This window comes from Notothenia rossii (genome assembly GCF_949606895.1).
Source record: "Notothenia rossii genome assembly, chromosome: 3".
In the NCBI taxonomy this organism is placed as follows: domain Eukaryota; kingdom Metazoa; phylum Chordata; class Actinopteri; order Perciformes; family Nototheniidae; genus Notothenia; species Notothenia rossii.
Window position 1 is genome coordinate 37297010 of NC_136901.1, and position 15248 is coordinate 37312257.

The window sequence follows — 15248 nt, forward strand, 5'->3', positions numbered from 1 at the left end:
CAGATAACGTCATATCTAATATTTAAACAAATCATTTCCTTGTCACTAAAGCATTGACTACGCTATTCATCGTCCTTAAATGCAGGCATTAAGTTTAGGGCTGTCAGTCGATTAAAATAGTTAATCGCGATTAATCGCACATTTTATATCTGTTCTAAATGTACCTTAGAGGAATATTTTTCAAGTTTATTACTCTTATCAACATATGAGTGGACAAATATGCTTTATGCAAATGTTTATTATCATTTGAACAATGACAAATATTCTCATGAATATTAAACACAACAACCTCTGAACATTACAAATATTCGCCTCAATTCAACCTGGAACCTCTCATACAATACTGTGTGAAAATAAGCATTTGGTCACCTACAAAAAAACAAGATTTCTGGCTCTCACAGACCTGTAACTTCTTCTTTAAGAGCCTCCTCTGTCCTCCACTTGTTAACTGTATTAATGGCACCTGTTTGAACTCGTTATCAGTATAAAGGACACCTGTCCACAACCTCAAACAGTCACACTCCAAACTCCACTATGGCCAAGACCAAAGAGCTGTCAAAGGACACCAGAAACAAAATGGTAGACCTGCACCAGGCTGGGAAGACTGAATCTGCAATAGGTAAGCAGCTTGGTGTGAAGAAATCAACTGTGGGAGCAATTATTAGAAAATGGAAGACATACAAGACCACTGATAATCTCCCTCGATCTGGGGCTCCACGCAAGATCTCACCACGTGGGGTCACAATGATCACAAGAACGGTGAGCAAAAATCCCAGAACCACACGGGGGGACCTAGTCAATGACCTGCAGAGAGCTGGGACCAAAGTAACAAAGGCTACCATCAGTAACACACTACGCCGCCAGGGACTCAAATCCTGCAGTGCCAGACGTGTCCCCCTGCTTAAGCCAGTAGATGTCCAGGCCCGTCTGAAGTTTGCTAGAGAGCATTTAGATGATCCAGAAGAGGATTGGGAGAATGTCATATGGTCAGATGAAACCAAAATAGAACTTTTTGGTAAAAACTCAACTAGACGTGTTTGGAGGAGAAAGAATGCTGAGTTGCATCCAAAGAACACCATACCTACTGTGAAACATGGGGGTGGAAACATCATGCTTTGGAGCTGTTTTTCTGCAAAGGGACCAGGACGACTGATCCGTGTAAAGGAAAGAATGAATGGGGCCATGTATCGTGAGATTTTGAGTGACAACCTCAAGCATTTCAAGGTCCTGGAGTGGCCTAGCCAGTCTCCAGATCTCAACCCCATAGAAAATCTTTGGAGGGAGTTGAAAGTCTGTGTTGCCCAGCGAAAGCCCCAAAACATCACTGCTCTAGAGGAGATCTGCATGGAGGAATGGGCCAAAATACCAGCAACAGTGTGTGAAAACCTTGTGAAGACTTACAGAAAACGTTTGACCTCTGTCATTGCCAACAAAGGATATATAACAAAGTATTGAGATGAACTTTTGTTATTGACCAAATACTTATTTTCCACCATAATTTGCAAATAAATTCTTTAAAAATCAGACAATGTGATTTTCTGGATTTGTTTTCTTCTCATTTTGTCTCTCATAGTTGAGGTATACCTAGGATGAAAATTACAGGCCTCTCTCATCTTTTTAGTGGGAGAACTTGCACAATTGGTGGCTGACTAAATACTTTTTTGCCCCACTGTATCTCCCATTTATTTTGAATATGCATGTATTGTAGGCTGTGTTGGAAAAGTACAGCGTTTTCATGATTTTAGTTTTGTGTTTAGTCATGGTTTTATTTGTGAAATTCTGTTCTCCCTGTTCGGAGCAAGAAAATTCAGATACATGATTTTCAAAGTAATTATTTTCAATGCTATAAATTCGGTGTCTGATCAAATTAAAATACTTCTGTCTCTTGTTTGCTTCCATATGTCTCCTATTTATTTTAATATGCATGTTGGCTGTGTTGGAAAAGTACATTGTTGTCTTGATTTTAGTTTTGTGTGTTTAGTCATGGTTTTATTTGTGAAATTCTGTTCTCCCTGTGTCTGGTTTTCCTTCCTGTGTCTGATTGTCTCATTGTGTTCACCTGTTGTGTTTCACCTCGTGATTACCCTTCTGTGTATTTAATACAATACTCTTTTTGTATATATATATTTTGTATTCATCTTTGTCATACATGAACATCATACATTTGACATACTGTACAACAGACAAAGTCCATGGGCAGAAATACAAAGTAACAAGACATTACATACAGTAAATAAAGAAAAAAAGAAAGAAACATACATTTTGATACTTCAAAATCAGTTTTGATTGCCTTCTTATTCATAATGTTTTTAATAGTGCTAGTATATTGTTTACATTCTTGATAGAAATGTACAAAATGTGCTTTGGAGTAAGCCCATTTCCTTTCGTGGATATGAAATGTCCCTAAAAATACAATTAACTGCACAAAAAAGACCAAATCTGCAACCATACTATCATCCCTGAAGTACCAAAGAATATCTTTGTCCTGGAGTTGAACTTTGTGTCCCGTCTTTTTCCGAATAAAACATTCTACATACCGCAATATTCTACAATACAAGCAGTCATAAAATAAATGGCAAATAGTCTCTTCTTGTAGATTACAAAATGTAAGATGTGTTGTCTTTTACTGCATTTGGTTCCTATATTCCCCAATCCTGACAATTGTAAGAAGCACATTAAAATAAAAATGTCTTTGATATGAAATCAGACTCAATACTCATTATTCAATTACACTACCAGCATTATTAAAATGGAAGCCACATGGTTAAGATACAAATAAGGTCAAAGTAAGGTCAATCATGGTTAAATCAAAAAGTCAAAGAATGAATATCTGATTTTAAGAGAATCTCTATTAAACACCAATTCACCAAAAAATAATTAGTAACCTATTTTTCATGATTTTTGTATCTTTCTGTCACAAATGCAACGCTTGTGTAAAACACATTAGGGAGGCTCTAGGGATAACAATGTTGGTCAGTCCACCATTTTTGTCCAGACTGACATATCTCAGCAACTTCTGAATGGGTGGCCATGACACTTGGAACTGACATTCATCTTGTAGTCCCAAAGTGGTCATTCATGCAATCACTGTCCAGACATTTGAGGATCTCTCACTCTGAAGACGAGAGGACCCTGGATGGTGAAGCCAAGATAGGAAAGCATTGGGCCTGGCGCTGAATCATCATCAACTCTGGTTTTAGCTTCTATTTTCTTCCCCCCAGCCAAAACGTACACCATCTTGTGATCCTGTGGAGATAGTGGAAACTGGCATGGCTCCACGTTGATTGGTCTCAGGATGTCTTGGATTTCTTGGATTCGCCACACATCCCCTGTGATCCACATTTCATGGATCCGCCTCCATTTCTCTTTCGTTCTCTCCCCTTGTTCATCAGCTAGCTCAGCGTCCACTTTTTCTTCCACAATTGCATCCAACTTTGATTTGTGAATCCATTTGCGAAGTCCAGAACCCTTCCCCAGAAAGAAGAGAGGCAAAAGGTACCGACCTCGAAGGTACTTGGCATATCTGGTTGTCTCAAAAGCTTGCTCCATTAATGTGACATACTCTTGCAGATCAGGGTCAAGTAAGCGGTCAAGAGAAAGTTGTCCAGGCTCTTCTCTGGTTTCTTGATCATCATCGCTTGCCTCATCCTCCTGGGTTGTGTCTTCTGAAAAGTCAACCTCTGTGCTCTGTTCATTTCCTTCATCCTCCTCTTCCTGCACGGCCTGAGGTTGTCCGTCAGACCAAAACAACAGCAGAACCAAAAGGTAAAACTTAGGGCTTCTGCAGCGTTTTTCTGTGTTCAAGAATCGGTCTATTATTGCTTGGAGTTCTTTCACCGGGGTGAGCATAGGAGAGTTGTGCATCTTGTTGCTCAAGATGATGTTGGAGAGAATGTACCTCTCAGCTGCTTTGACATTGTCAACATTTGCCTCGTAGTTGGCTTTCAAAAAGCGTTGGATTGCCTCCAAATGAGACACTGTTTCCTGGTGCTCCTTAAACAAAGCGCGCCTTCCCTTAGAAGTGAAAAGGCCTCGATTCAGACTATCGAGGAGGCCTGCAAAGGAGATGGAATCAGTTGCTTTGTTTGTTGTGTACATTTCGCAACAAAGAGCAACATCCTTCCAGAAGTAAGATGGCTCCAAAGATTGCATGTCAGGCTGAGAGTAGGCGAGGTAACATTGGAAGAAGGCAAACTTGGCTTCAACTTCCATTTTCTTCTCCTGGATGAATTTGTAATCCAGTGAGGGTTTGAACTTGTTGAGTTTCTCAAAGGCTATTTTTGCCACTTGCATGAAGCCAAAGTAACCTCTGTTATTGAAGGAATCTGAAATTCTTTCAATACCTGCTGAGTCTACCATGTCTGGGCTCACTTCTTTTTCAGCTTTCACCTCAACATCTTTAAAGGCTCGCAAGGCCACTTTTGCCTTGTGTAAAATTTCATCAGGTTGCCAGGCTTCCCTCAATAATTGGTTTTTATGAAGCTGGCCAAGAGTGTCAGCAACATAAGAGTTGTTTGGATCTATTCTAATGGCAGTATTAGCCCACTCCTCAGCTTTTTCATATTCAATGTTGCGTTCTATGATGTAATAGAGACGAGAAATTGTTTGGGGGAAAATGGGGTGAGTTGATAGTTTATAAGCTGCGGTTTTCAATACAGACACAGCTTTGTAAAATGTCTCATTCTTCAGTATGTCTAAAATCAACCTTGAGAACTTCTCTTTAACCCCTTCTTCCAATTCTCTCGCTGTCAGCAATGTTTTAATGGAGTCGATTATATGTGGCGAAGTCTGATCTCCACAGAATGAATTCATGAACTCCTTCATGGTAGCACTCCTGGAAAAACAATTTCTAGGAGTAATTTCTCGGGCAGCTAGTTCGTTCACAGCACTCTTCGCGAATACTTGGTCAATCGAACATTTGTGATCAGGCGGACCGGATATGTTGATAAAGTCAATGAAAGGCTCCATTTGTTTTTCATAGGGGGGTCCGCCATGGATGGGATCAAGTGGTCTGAGGATCTGTTCACACTCAGACATCACGAGGTAGGCCTCAGGATCGTATGCGTTTAAAGTCGCCAAAAAAGAGAATAGTTGCATCTTTTGGGACTTATTGTTTTGTGACAAATCCTCTGATGATAGCAGTTGCTTGAGCTTTTCAACTCTTTCCTCCACTGTCGACTCCATGACGGTAAGCTAAGACTTTAAAAAGAGGAGAGTGTGTTCTTCTCTTGATGCTAATGCGCCATAAATGTACTGCAGCAGTATTCACACACCTAAAGGGGGGGGGGGGGGGGGGGGGGGGGATAACAACAGATGATGACGTCAATCGGTTTGTACACCACTTGAAATATCACAACTATTGACATTTGTTTTAATGTAAAATGCCCCAACTACTATTGGGTTGCCATAATATTTGTTATAGATATCTCTCTTTTCTCTTTGGAAGTCATCACATAACGGCATTGTAATACACGGTTCGGCTGCATTAAATATTACATATCTGCCGTAGATATTTATTTATAGAGCCTTGACTAGAAGACTTCTGGACAAACAGGAAGAAGTGCCGCCGAAACTGAATATGACGTGAATCATAAATATATCAGCAATTACACAACATCTTACATTTCTTTTCACACAATACGTTTCCTTGCAGTATCAACATAACGGTGCACAGCTGATAGAAAGGGACACCTAGTGGTTAAAAAACGTTATTGAATTTTTTTTTTTTGGAAATAATGTTATATTTTGTTGAAATTAAGATATATTTTGTTGAAATTATATATATATATATATATATATATATATATTTATATTTGATGAAAAAAATATTAAGAGAACATACTTTCATAGGGGGAAAGTAGAAGGTCAATGATAGAAATATAGAATAGATAATATCAAGAAGATACCGTAGTGATTTCTACAATAAAACCGTTTAGTGCAGGACGTCCAAAGATATTAATAGAAGGATGTGCAAAACAGACAAACTAATAAGGCTTTATTTAAACATTAAAGAATACTTTAAGTTAAGGTCTTCTTTTGAATAAGAAAAAACCGTTGGGGGTATCCACAGATACATATTAAGTCTGACAAAGTGCAATCACCTTCCCTGAATTTGACTCAGGTGTAACTAAAGTCTGGACCCGTCCGATTCCAGTTTTGGATAGTCTGTCGTGGTTCCATTCCATTTCAAAGTGCTGTTGACGCTCAGCGTAACCTTGTCGCACTGCCACTCCAACATTCAACATGCCGTTGTGATGAATTCCAAAGACAAAAGCAAGAACGCTCGGAATAAAGTATTATTTTTATTTTTTTTAAGTGTTTTCCGATTTCATATCACATAAACACCATATCCCAACGTGCAATGCGGCTAAAACATCCAGGATTATGGGTGTAGTTAGAGGTTTTAGCCTATCAAAACCCCTGAAAAAATAAATGTGTCCCACAGAATCGAAAGACAAAAACCTATGGGAAAAACACAAAAGCATTGTACACAATTTAAACCAATAAATGTCGTATAATTAACAAGGATAAACTGATGTTTTTTACTGGATGAGTACTGCAGATATTACTGTTAAATAATTTGATCATTGGTTTTATTATGAAAATGTCGAGACCGGAAATACTGTTTTCAACCCATAACTTTACATGGAAGCTGCCTCATACCTCAAATCATCTTCGTAATATCTATCAAACTATAGATCCTACATATCGACTGGACGTGGATTCTAAGAGTACAACATACACTTCTCGCTAAATCTAATCAAAAAGCATTTTAATGGCCAAACTATCCTATAATTTAGGATTTTACAGAGAGGGTTATTTGTTAATAAACGACCCTCGGTAACGTTTGCATTCAACGGGTGGTATAGGTCGTATTAACAAGCGCTTGAACAATCGACCCATTAGGTTGTATGAGTTGGAGGACTTGTTGTTATTTACAAGTATTAAAAGTAAGCATAGGGCACCAAACCAACTGAGACCCGTCTGTCCGCCGCATCTACACACTGTACAACACGCACATACATACTTATGGTCTTAGAAAAATATCGACTCTTTGTTTGTAGATATCTACTAAACCACAGAATACAAATACAGAGAGTAATGTAGGCCTGTTATACTGAGTGATATATATGTTACACACTGCTCTGCTTTCTGCACGGACCTCACAGCTGTTCTCACTGTAAACATTGCGTCGCGATGAAAGCAGTTACTAAAATAATATCTAGGGGATGCATGCAGAGCTGTCATTGGCTGAGATAAGTCCGGCCGTGCGTCACATCTCCACCGTTCCCGGAAATGCATCCGCGAAGGAGCCGTGGAGGACCGTGGAGGACCCATCAGTGTATCCTCGGTTATAGCTCCTCCAGAGAGCCTCCTCGATGCTCGATGCTCGATCCTCGGTCCTCGGTCCTCGATGTGCATTTAGAGAAATTAGATGTCCTTCAACATGACGCGCTGAAATCCATTTCCGGGTCACTACCGGAGGACCGAGGAGTCTATAGGAGAGTATAGAGAGGCGAAGTCACGCCCATCTACTTCCACCCCATTGGACCTTATTTCGGAAAAATTATGTATTAAAGTAAATGGAGAGAGGAAACGTATCTTTCTATCCCGTTTGAACACATGTAGCAGGTATATAAATATACAGGAATGCATTCCACCAATAATCCCTCACGTTTTATTTTATTGTTCCAATATTATTTATTGTCACTTTTATTTTGGTATGTTTACTACAAAAGACCGTTTTGGGAGCTAATGCTTTTATTTTGAAGTCTTCACTTTCGGCAGTGACGTCATCTACCTGCGTTGCACCCTCTCTCACTCAGTTGTTTGTATGGCAGACTGAGGTGAGGAGAGTTTGTCATGTGCTCTTTGTAGATTTCTGTTCTAAATTATGTTTACAGTGTTTATATAATCTTAAACTGTGAAACAAGGTTATAATATCATTCCATGGTGCTAATGTGTTGCTGTGTAGTTGTTTTGCAGAAGTTTGAGTGTTTTAGCAAACTTTTAGTTTAGTGTACTGTTTAGCATCACTTGTGAGGACTCACACACAGCACCTGCAGCATGTTTAATGGCGTCTTTTCCCCACCACAGACTGGTGTGTTGCAGACGTCCATGTTTATTAATGCTGCTGCATTATTGTGTTTACTTCATGCAGGTATGTTTGTTGCTCCCATGTTTTGGTCTATTGTGTTTTGTACTATGTGTTTATTTTATTGTTTTATTTACATGTCTAAAAATACTAATTAGCCGGTGGTGTATACATTTCCAGTGTAACTGTAATTGTACAGTGTATTGTGATCTATTGTGACAGATTTGATATCTGAATGTTTTATAAGGACTAGTCTCTCAGTTGTTTGTATGGCAGACTGAGACTGGTGTGTTGCAGACGTCCATGTTTATTAATGCTGCTGCATTATTGTGTTTACTTCATGCAGAGGAATAAATACGCCACAGTTTCGGTTAAAGACAACAACCGAATCTCCTTGTCCATCAAACACGCACAACACAACGCAGAGTCGTAGCAAGGGTCTGCTGAGAAGTAGGCCCAGACCGGCTACACACACATATGATGTTTGTCAATCTTAAATAATAATTTCCATGTAAAAAAAGTCACAATTTGTCGTAAAACTGTTGAAATATAAGACGATGAAAAATATGCAACTAGAAAGACTAAAAATCCCTGAATCCCGGTCCCGCATGCTGGCTCTTACGGAACCGACTAACTCCTTTTGTGTATGTACAGCTCTCAACATACATAGTGATTTTCACCTCGTTTAATACTTTAAACGAAAGAAGTGAAATGTTTTAACGTGACGGGCGTCTTGGTGTGTGGTGCGAGACGGGAGATGTAGTTCATTGAGCGGTTTCATCCAAAAAAAGTGTTACTTCACAGTTTTACGACACAAAATTATCTTTTAAATTGAAAAAAATCATATGTGTAATTTGTGGCACGATTCAAACGGAATCGAAAGATAATCTTTCTCTCCCCATTGAGTTCAATACATAATTTTTCCGAAATAAGGTCCCATGAAGCTCCCCCGGAAAGGGAGGGACTTTGCCAACGAATGCTGGGCATTTAAACAGCATTTAAACAGTCCTTCGGCGCCACTCGATGACTTAGTATACTTGAAAATGTAGTGGCTCTGCAGCAGCTCTACTCGACATTGAGAAACGGCCTGTGTTGCAACCATAGACTGTATAAAGGTATAAACTTACTTCCGGGTTTTTGGACGCGTCACTGTGGTACTCTATAGATGTTGCAACACGTTCACTAAGCCGAAAAAAACTATATCCGGTCACAGAGCACTGCTATTTTGAGTTTATCCCAATAATTATAAAGATGTGCATTGAAAATATTTGTTTTCATAAATTGCATTTATCTCTCTCGCTCGCTCCCACGCCCACTTTGGCTGTGAGCTGCGGACGCCTGATAAGCCAGCAGTGTTGGCTTATCAGGCGATGGGCGCTGTAAGTGATGAAGGTGGGGGGTGTTGGCCGCGGACGCCTGATTAGCCACAGTGTTGGCTGTAAGTGATGAAAGTGGGGGCCAACCCACCCCACTTTCATCACTTACAGCGCCCATCGTCTAGGGCAAGGGTTGGCAACCCGCGGCCCACGGGCCGCATGCGGCCCTTTAAGCCCTCTGCTCTGGCTCCCTTGAGCTTAGACAAAAATAAGAAGGAAATAAAATAGAAGTACTTGTAGGACTATTTATATTTTGTTGCATGGTTGAAAATGTTTCGTATCTTGTATTTTGAGGTGATACTGTGACACATAAATAAAAAACAAAACGGTTTTAATTAGGTCAACTAAAATATGCGTCACATCCTGCTACGGTCCCGCGCGAGCGCCTTTTCTTGGAGGCACTGGCGCGGGGACCCCCTGCTCGATGAGCGAACTATGGATAAATCAAAGAAAAGTACCGGAGGAACACAGGATTTAATTCTGTGTGGACAGAGTTATATGCTTTCACAGCAAACGATGCTGGTTTACCGGTATGTTTGATATGTAGAGAGAAGTTGTCAAAGGTGCTGCAGCCTTTACGTATCGAGGAACAACACGGGAGAGGAAGACAGCTGACGATCTTCAGTCATAATTCAATGGGGTATGTAATTTATTTCAGAAAACACTTTTTGTTATATTCCATGGAATGCTCTTAACGTCCCGATAGCAATGAATATATGAAATGCTTTGACAATAAATACATACAAAAATTCATCTCTGGAAGCCGTAGCGCTGTAAAAAGCACGAACAATCATTTTAGCCGACCCGGCTAAAATAACTGGATGGCCTACCTGCCTGTCAGCCTGTCAGCCTGTCAGCCTTCCATCTGTGCACAAACTTATCTCGTGGCCTCATTGATGATGCGCGTTCGTATGTGTTGGAGGAGGGACTCTGTAAGAAAGTCTGAAGGAAGAGGCCTATTTTTTCCGGTTGTGTATTTTCAAATTCTAGCGCACTAGAGCTGGTTTCTCCATTCTTACCTACCCTACCTTTAACTCTTTTTAGGGTGCAGCTATATGTTTTATTTATTTCAAAGTGGGCCCATTTGAATAATATTTTTTTTTCCTTCAAATGTTCAGAGGACTCCCCAAGTGCTGTTTTTAATTTATTTTAAAGTGGGCCTGTGTATTATTTGTAATTCTCCTTATAGGAGTTCTTTGTTTCTTATTAGAGGTTAACAGTTGTATATAATGTAATAAATAGCCTAATAAATGCAAAGAAACTGTAGTTTTTGTCTGATATAACAATAAATACAACTTTATTAGCTATGAAATATGTTTTGCGGCTCCAGACAAAACAAATTGGGGGAAAAAGGAGCAAAATGGCTCTTTTGGTCAAAAAGGTTGCAGACCCCTGGTCTAGGGCAAATTAAAAGTGTAACCGGGGTGAAAAGGGTGTTAGATTTACTTAATTATGAATATTGTTACATCAAGGCCGAAAATTAGGATGAGCGGGCAGAGCGGCGACAATCACAGGGGTTTTTCCCTCCCAGAGCTGCAAGCGCAGCGCCCCCCAGATATGGCGCCCTAGGCGAAAAGATCAGTGGTGGAAGTAACGAAGAATTTACTTAAGCACTGTAGGCTACTTAAGTAAGATTTTGAGGTTGCACTTGAGTTTTTAAATTGTAATTCTATTCCTCTACAATTTAGAGGTAAATGGTCTACTTTAACTTTACTAAACATTTTTGAATACCTTTAGCTTCTTTACAGATTTGGATTAATGATGTGAAATATAATATACACTTAAATCAGACTTTAGTTACACCTGGAGTAAATTCACAACACTGCAGTATACAAAGTCATTAAAACTAGCTGCACCTTTACCAGCTTTCACAACACTTTAATGCATCAATAATTATAATCAAAACATATCATATGTATTATTCTGAAATGAAATCTGCATTATGAGTACTTTTACTTCAGATTGGCTGGCAAGCTGCATCTTACCTTGTCTCTCTCTCCTCGCGATCCTCTGAGTGATCTGGCTCTCAGTCTCTCCTCCTATTTGTTCATTCTGAATTGTTTCAGTTTCGTTTCTGACACAAAAAATAACCTCAATCTGCAATGGTAATAGTCAATCTGCAATGGTAATAGTAACTAAATATGTAAAACAAATGTAGTGGAGTAAAAAGTAAAAACTGCTAAATGGATTCAAAGTGTCAAGTAGCATAAAATGAAAATAATCAAGTTATGTAAAAGTAACTACATGTTTTACTTAAGTACAGTAGGCCTACTTGCATTGAAAATGTCACTTAAAGATGGGGTATGTAATTTATTTCAGAAACACTTGTTATATTCCATGGAATGCTCTTAACATCCCGATAGCAATGAATATATTAAATGCTTTGACAATAAATCCATACAAAAATGTCACCTGTGGAAGCCGTGGCGCTGTAAAAAGCACGACCAATCATCTGAGCCGGCCCGGCTAAAATAACTGGATATCTCGTGCCCTCATTGGTCATGTGCGCATTCGTGTGTGTTGGAGGAAGGGCTCTGTAAGGAAGTGGCAGATTTTTTCCCGTTGTGTATTTTCAAATTCTAGCGCACTCAAGCCGGTTTCTCCAAAATGACCTACCCCACCTTTAAAGTACAACAAATAAAAGGTTAATTTGAAAAATGAATCATGAGATTTCCTGTTTCACAAAAAGAGTTCCTTTTTTGCGAAACAGGAAATCTCACAAAAAAGGAAAAGAGAAACTTGATTTGTTATAAATAGTTGATTTTGTGTTTATTTAATAACTCAAAAATATGTTATTAAAGTATATGTTGTAAATATTCAGGGTAAATTGTATGAAGACACAAACATGACATTTCCTGCCCAGTAAAATAACCCCCTCTCCACCCAATTAAAGAAAGTAAATAAACAAAAAACATATAATTGTTTGTGTTGGGGAAATATTTTCCAATGACCAACTGTGACCCAGTTTATCCATTTTAAACTGTCCTGAATGAGCACACGCACCTGTAACCTTGGCTGCTGTGCTATCAGTGTTTTGACTCCCTGTTCCTGCCTGTTGGCGTCAGCGGAGAGAGGTGTTATGATTATATCTTGTTATGCACAATGTTGATTATTCTCTCAGAACTAGCTAGATACATGGGTCTGGGGTAGAGTTCTTCAGAATTGGTTAGGCATCTCATCCGTGTGGTCAACTCGTGGCCCGTGAAATGTCTTGTGAATTCTCCGGCCGAAGCTCCAAATAAACCGTCAGTGTTTGCCATCAAAGCTCCAGCTCTCCAAAAATGGAGGGGTATGCTCAGTGGGTCAGACATGAAATGCTCTCAACAAACAAATGCTCTCAACAAACAAATGCTGATGAAACTGAATTCAACCTTGACAGATCTGCTTAATGTCTATATATGATATTATCACTCTCGTGAGTGCCTGGAGGTGTTTTCTTTCAAACCTCAACCAGGTTTCATTGTTTAATTACCATTTCCTCTTAATATTCTGGGTCACACACCTGCATATCTGGGAATCCTCTTGAGTTCTGTGGAAAGAGAAATAGTGTTAGATTTAAAAACATTACGTGATATTCAATGGGCAATGGATAGGTTTTTTTATTTAAATTGAACGCCTGTAGAATAAGAAAAACTTCTTCATTCAGATTGATTCCCTATGAGTCTTGTTTTATTATTTTACAAAACACAGAAAAAGCAATGGTGCTTGAGTTTTCATGTTTAACGTCAAGAACATACCAACAGAAGAGAGTTTTCCAGTTGCTGGTGAATTTGTTCCATCATGCTCGATATTGTAGCTCTCAGTGACCCAAAGGAGAATGAAGTGTCAACAGTTAAATGTTTCCAATCTCGAGATTCATCCAGGCCTGTTTTAGGAAGATCCTGTGGGATAAATGTCACATTCTCAGTATAAACCTTTTAGTGTCCCCTGGATCTGGATATTGTCCTCGCATACTGACATCTAGCATTATAGAGGCCAAATGACTCGTTTAATGATAGAAAAATGCCAAAAGTGTGGATGTCTTACCTGCAAGTCGGAATTTTCTTCCAACTCATCAATGGTCTTCCTGATTTTGTCAATTTCCTTCTGCAGCTTTTTGACCTGATCTTTTCCTTCTCTACTCACTCTCTTTCTCCTAAAAATAAAATATAGTAACAATAGGCAGTTTCATTTATTGATGACCTTAACATTGGTGCAGTTAATGTCATAAATCACTGCGATATTTACTGAGCCACCCACCTCTCCTCCAGAGGTTGAAGGGCCTCCTGCCGATCTCATCCACTTTCAATATCAATCTCAGCCAAGGATGAGTGCACAAGACACCCACCAGTACAAATCATGAGATCAAATTAAATTAGGGTTCACAGCTCACAAGGGTACACGGTCATAGATGGCCCTTCAATCTCTTCTCTAAAGAGGCTGTGGACTCTCCACGACAGTGGCTGCGGGTAACGTAATGTCCCCATGATCAGAACTGTTATTACCTGCAGTAGATGCAGTGTTCCTGCTGGCGATAAGGGCTGGTTGTTTTAACCATCTGATTTCCATCATTGACTGCTGTGTAAGCACTTTGCAAATGACGAACATGCTGCGGCACAGGTCACGCGCAGCTGACATAATAACGTTACCGTTTAAATTGACCAGATAAATGCAGCAGACAATATTATTTAACCACAATTACAATTTATTTACTATATTCTTCTTCTTCTTCTTCTTCATCTTCTTGTTATTGTTATTACATATGTAATATTTTTCGCTTTTAATATTTCTTTTATTTTCACTTTTAATTTTTCAAATGAGGGTGCATGACGACTCAACTGAGGGTGCGATGCACCCTTATGCACCCCCGTAGAACCGGCCCTGATCTTCTTGATATTTTCTATTCTATATTTCTATCATTGACCCCTATTTTGTATGTAGGCCACTCTTAATATTTAAATGTTTTCATCAAATATAACTTATTCAACAACTAAATTCAATAACATGTTTTAATCACTTGGCAGTGCGGGTTAAAAAACAGTGGTGTAGTTAATAAAACATAATAATATCAAACATAATATTACTATTAACTTTATTGTGAATTAAAACAGAACGGTAAAGGAAAATACAGTTTCAGTCTCTCGATTGGAAGCTTATGCATTGTACCATGAACCTGTATAGACCTGTAACAGTAAACTGCGTGAGGAGTTGGAAAGGTAGTTCGGAAAATCAGTAATATCTTTAAAAACTACAAGTCCCTTTCTATCAGCTGTGCACCATTATGGGGTAAATACAGCCTATTTACCAATTCGATCAAATATGAAAGTCAGCCGAATTAGTATTGATACTGCGAGGAGACGTATTGTGTGAAAAGAAATGGAAGATGTTGTTTAATTTCTGATATATTTATGATCCACGTCACATAGTGCTGCGTACCGGTACGCCGAACCGGTACTGGACTTGTAAAAAGTTTCGGTTCAAGTCCGGTTAAAACCGGAACGTCGGGAACCGGTACTTACGTATATTCTCCTTTTTGTTCTAAACCATCTAAAACCTTCCATAGATCGAGAAATTTGCGCTAAGAAAAGACGAAAAACATTGTTTTGGCTTCTGATATGGCGGCCATTACTGAACTCACGAAGTCTCGCAAAATATCGCAACTGCTCGCGAGATTTGTGTGACGTCAAGGGAAGCTGGCTTAGACATAGTGGACACTGACAGCGTGGGATGCTGGTTGCCATATTTGGTAGTGTAGCTTACTGACAGCATGGGATACTGGTTGCCATATATGGTAGTGT

General features: G+C 39.2%; 1 protein-coding gene across 2 annotated transcripts; it reads right to left on the reverse strand.

Moving 5' to 3' along the window:
* Nucleotides 1–223: 223 nt before the first annotated feature.
* Nucleotides 224–11472, reverse strand: LOC307032589 (sterile alpha motif domain-containing protein 9-like). Of its 2 annotated transcripts, none has more exons than XM_079670681.1 (2): nucleotides 11457–11472; nucleotides 224–5273 (listed from the first exon to the last, which is right to left on the reverse strand). In XM_079670681.1, exon 2 carries the CDS (start codon nucleotides 5182–5184, stop codon nucleotides 3085–3087), a length of 2100 nt encoding a protein of 699 aa, XP_079526807.1. In that variant the 5' UTR covers nucleotides 5185–5273; nucleotides 11457–11472; the 3' UTR covers nucleotides 224–3084. The 2 variants fall into 2 exon arrangements, with proteins under 2 accessions (XP_079526807.1, XP_079526806.1); XM_079670680.1 differs by lacking the exon at nucleotides 11457–11472 and adding an exon at nucleotides 9223–9311.
* Nucleotides 11473–15248: the final 3776 nt, after the last annotated feature.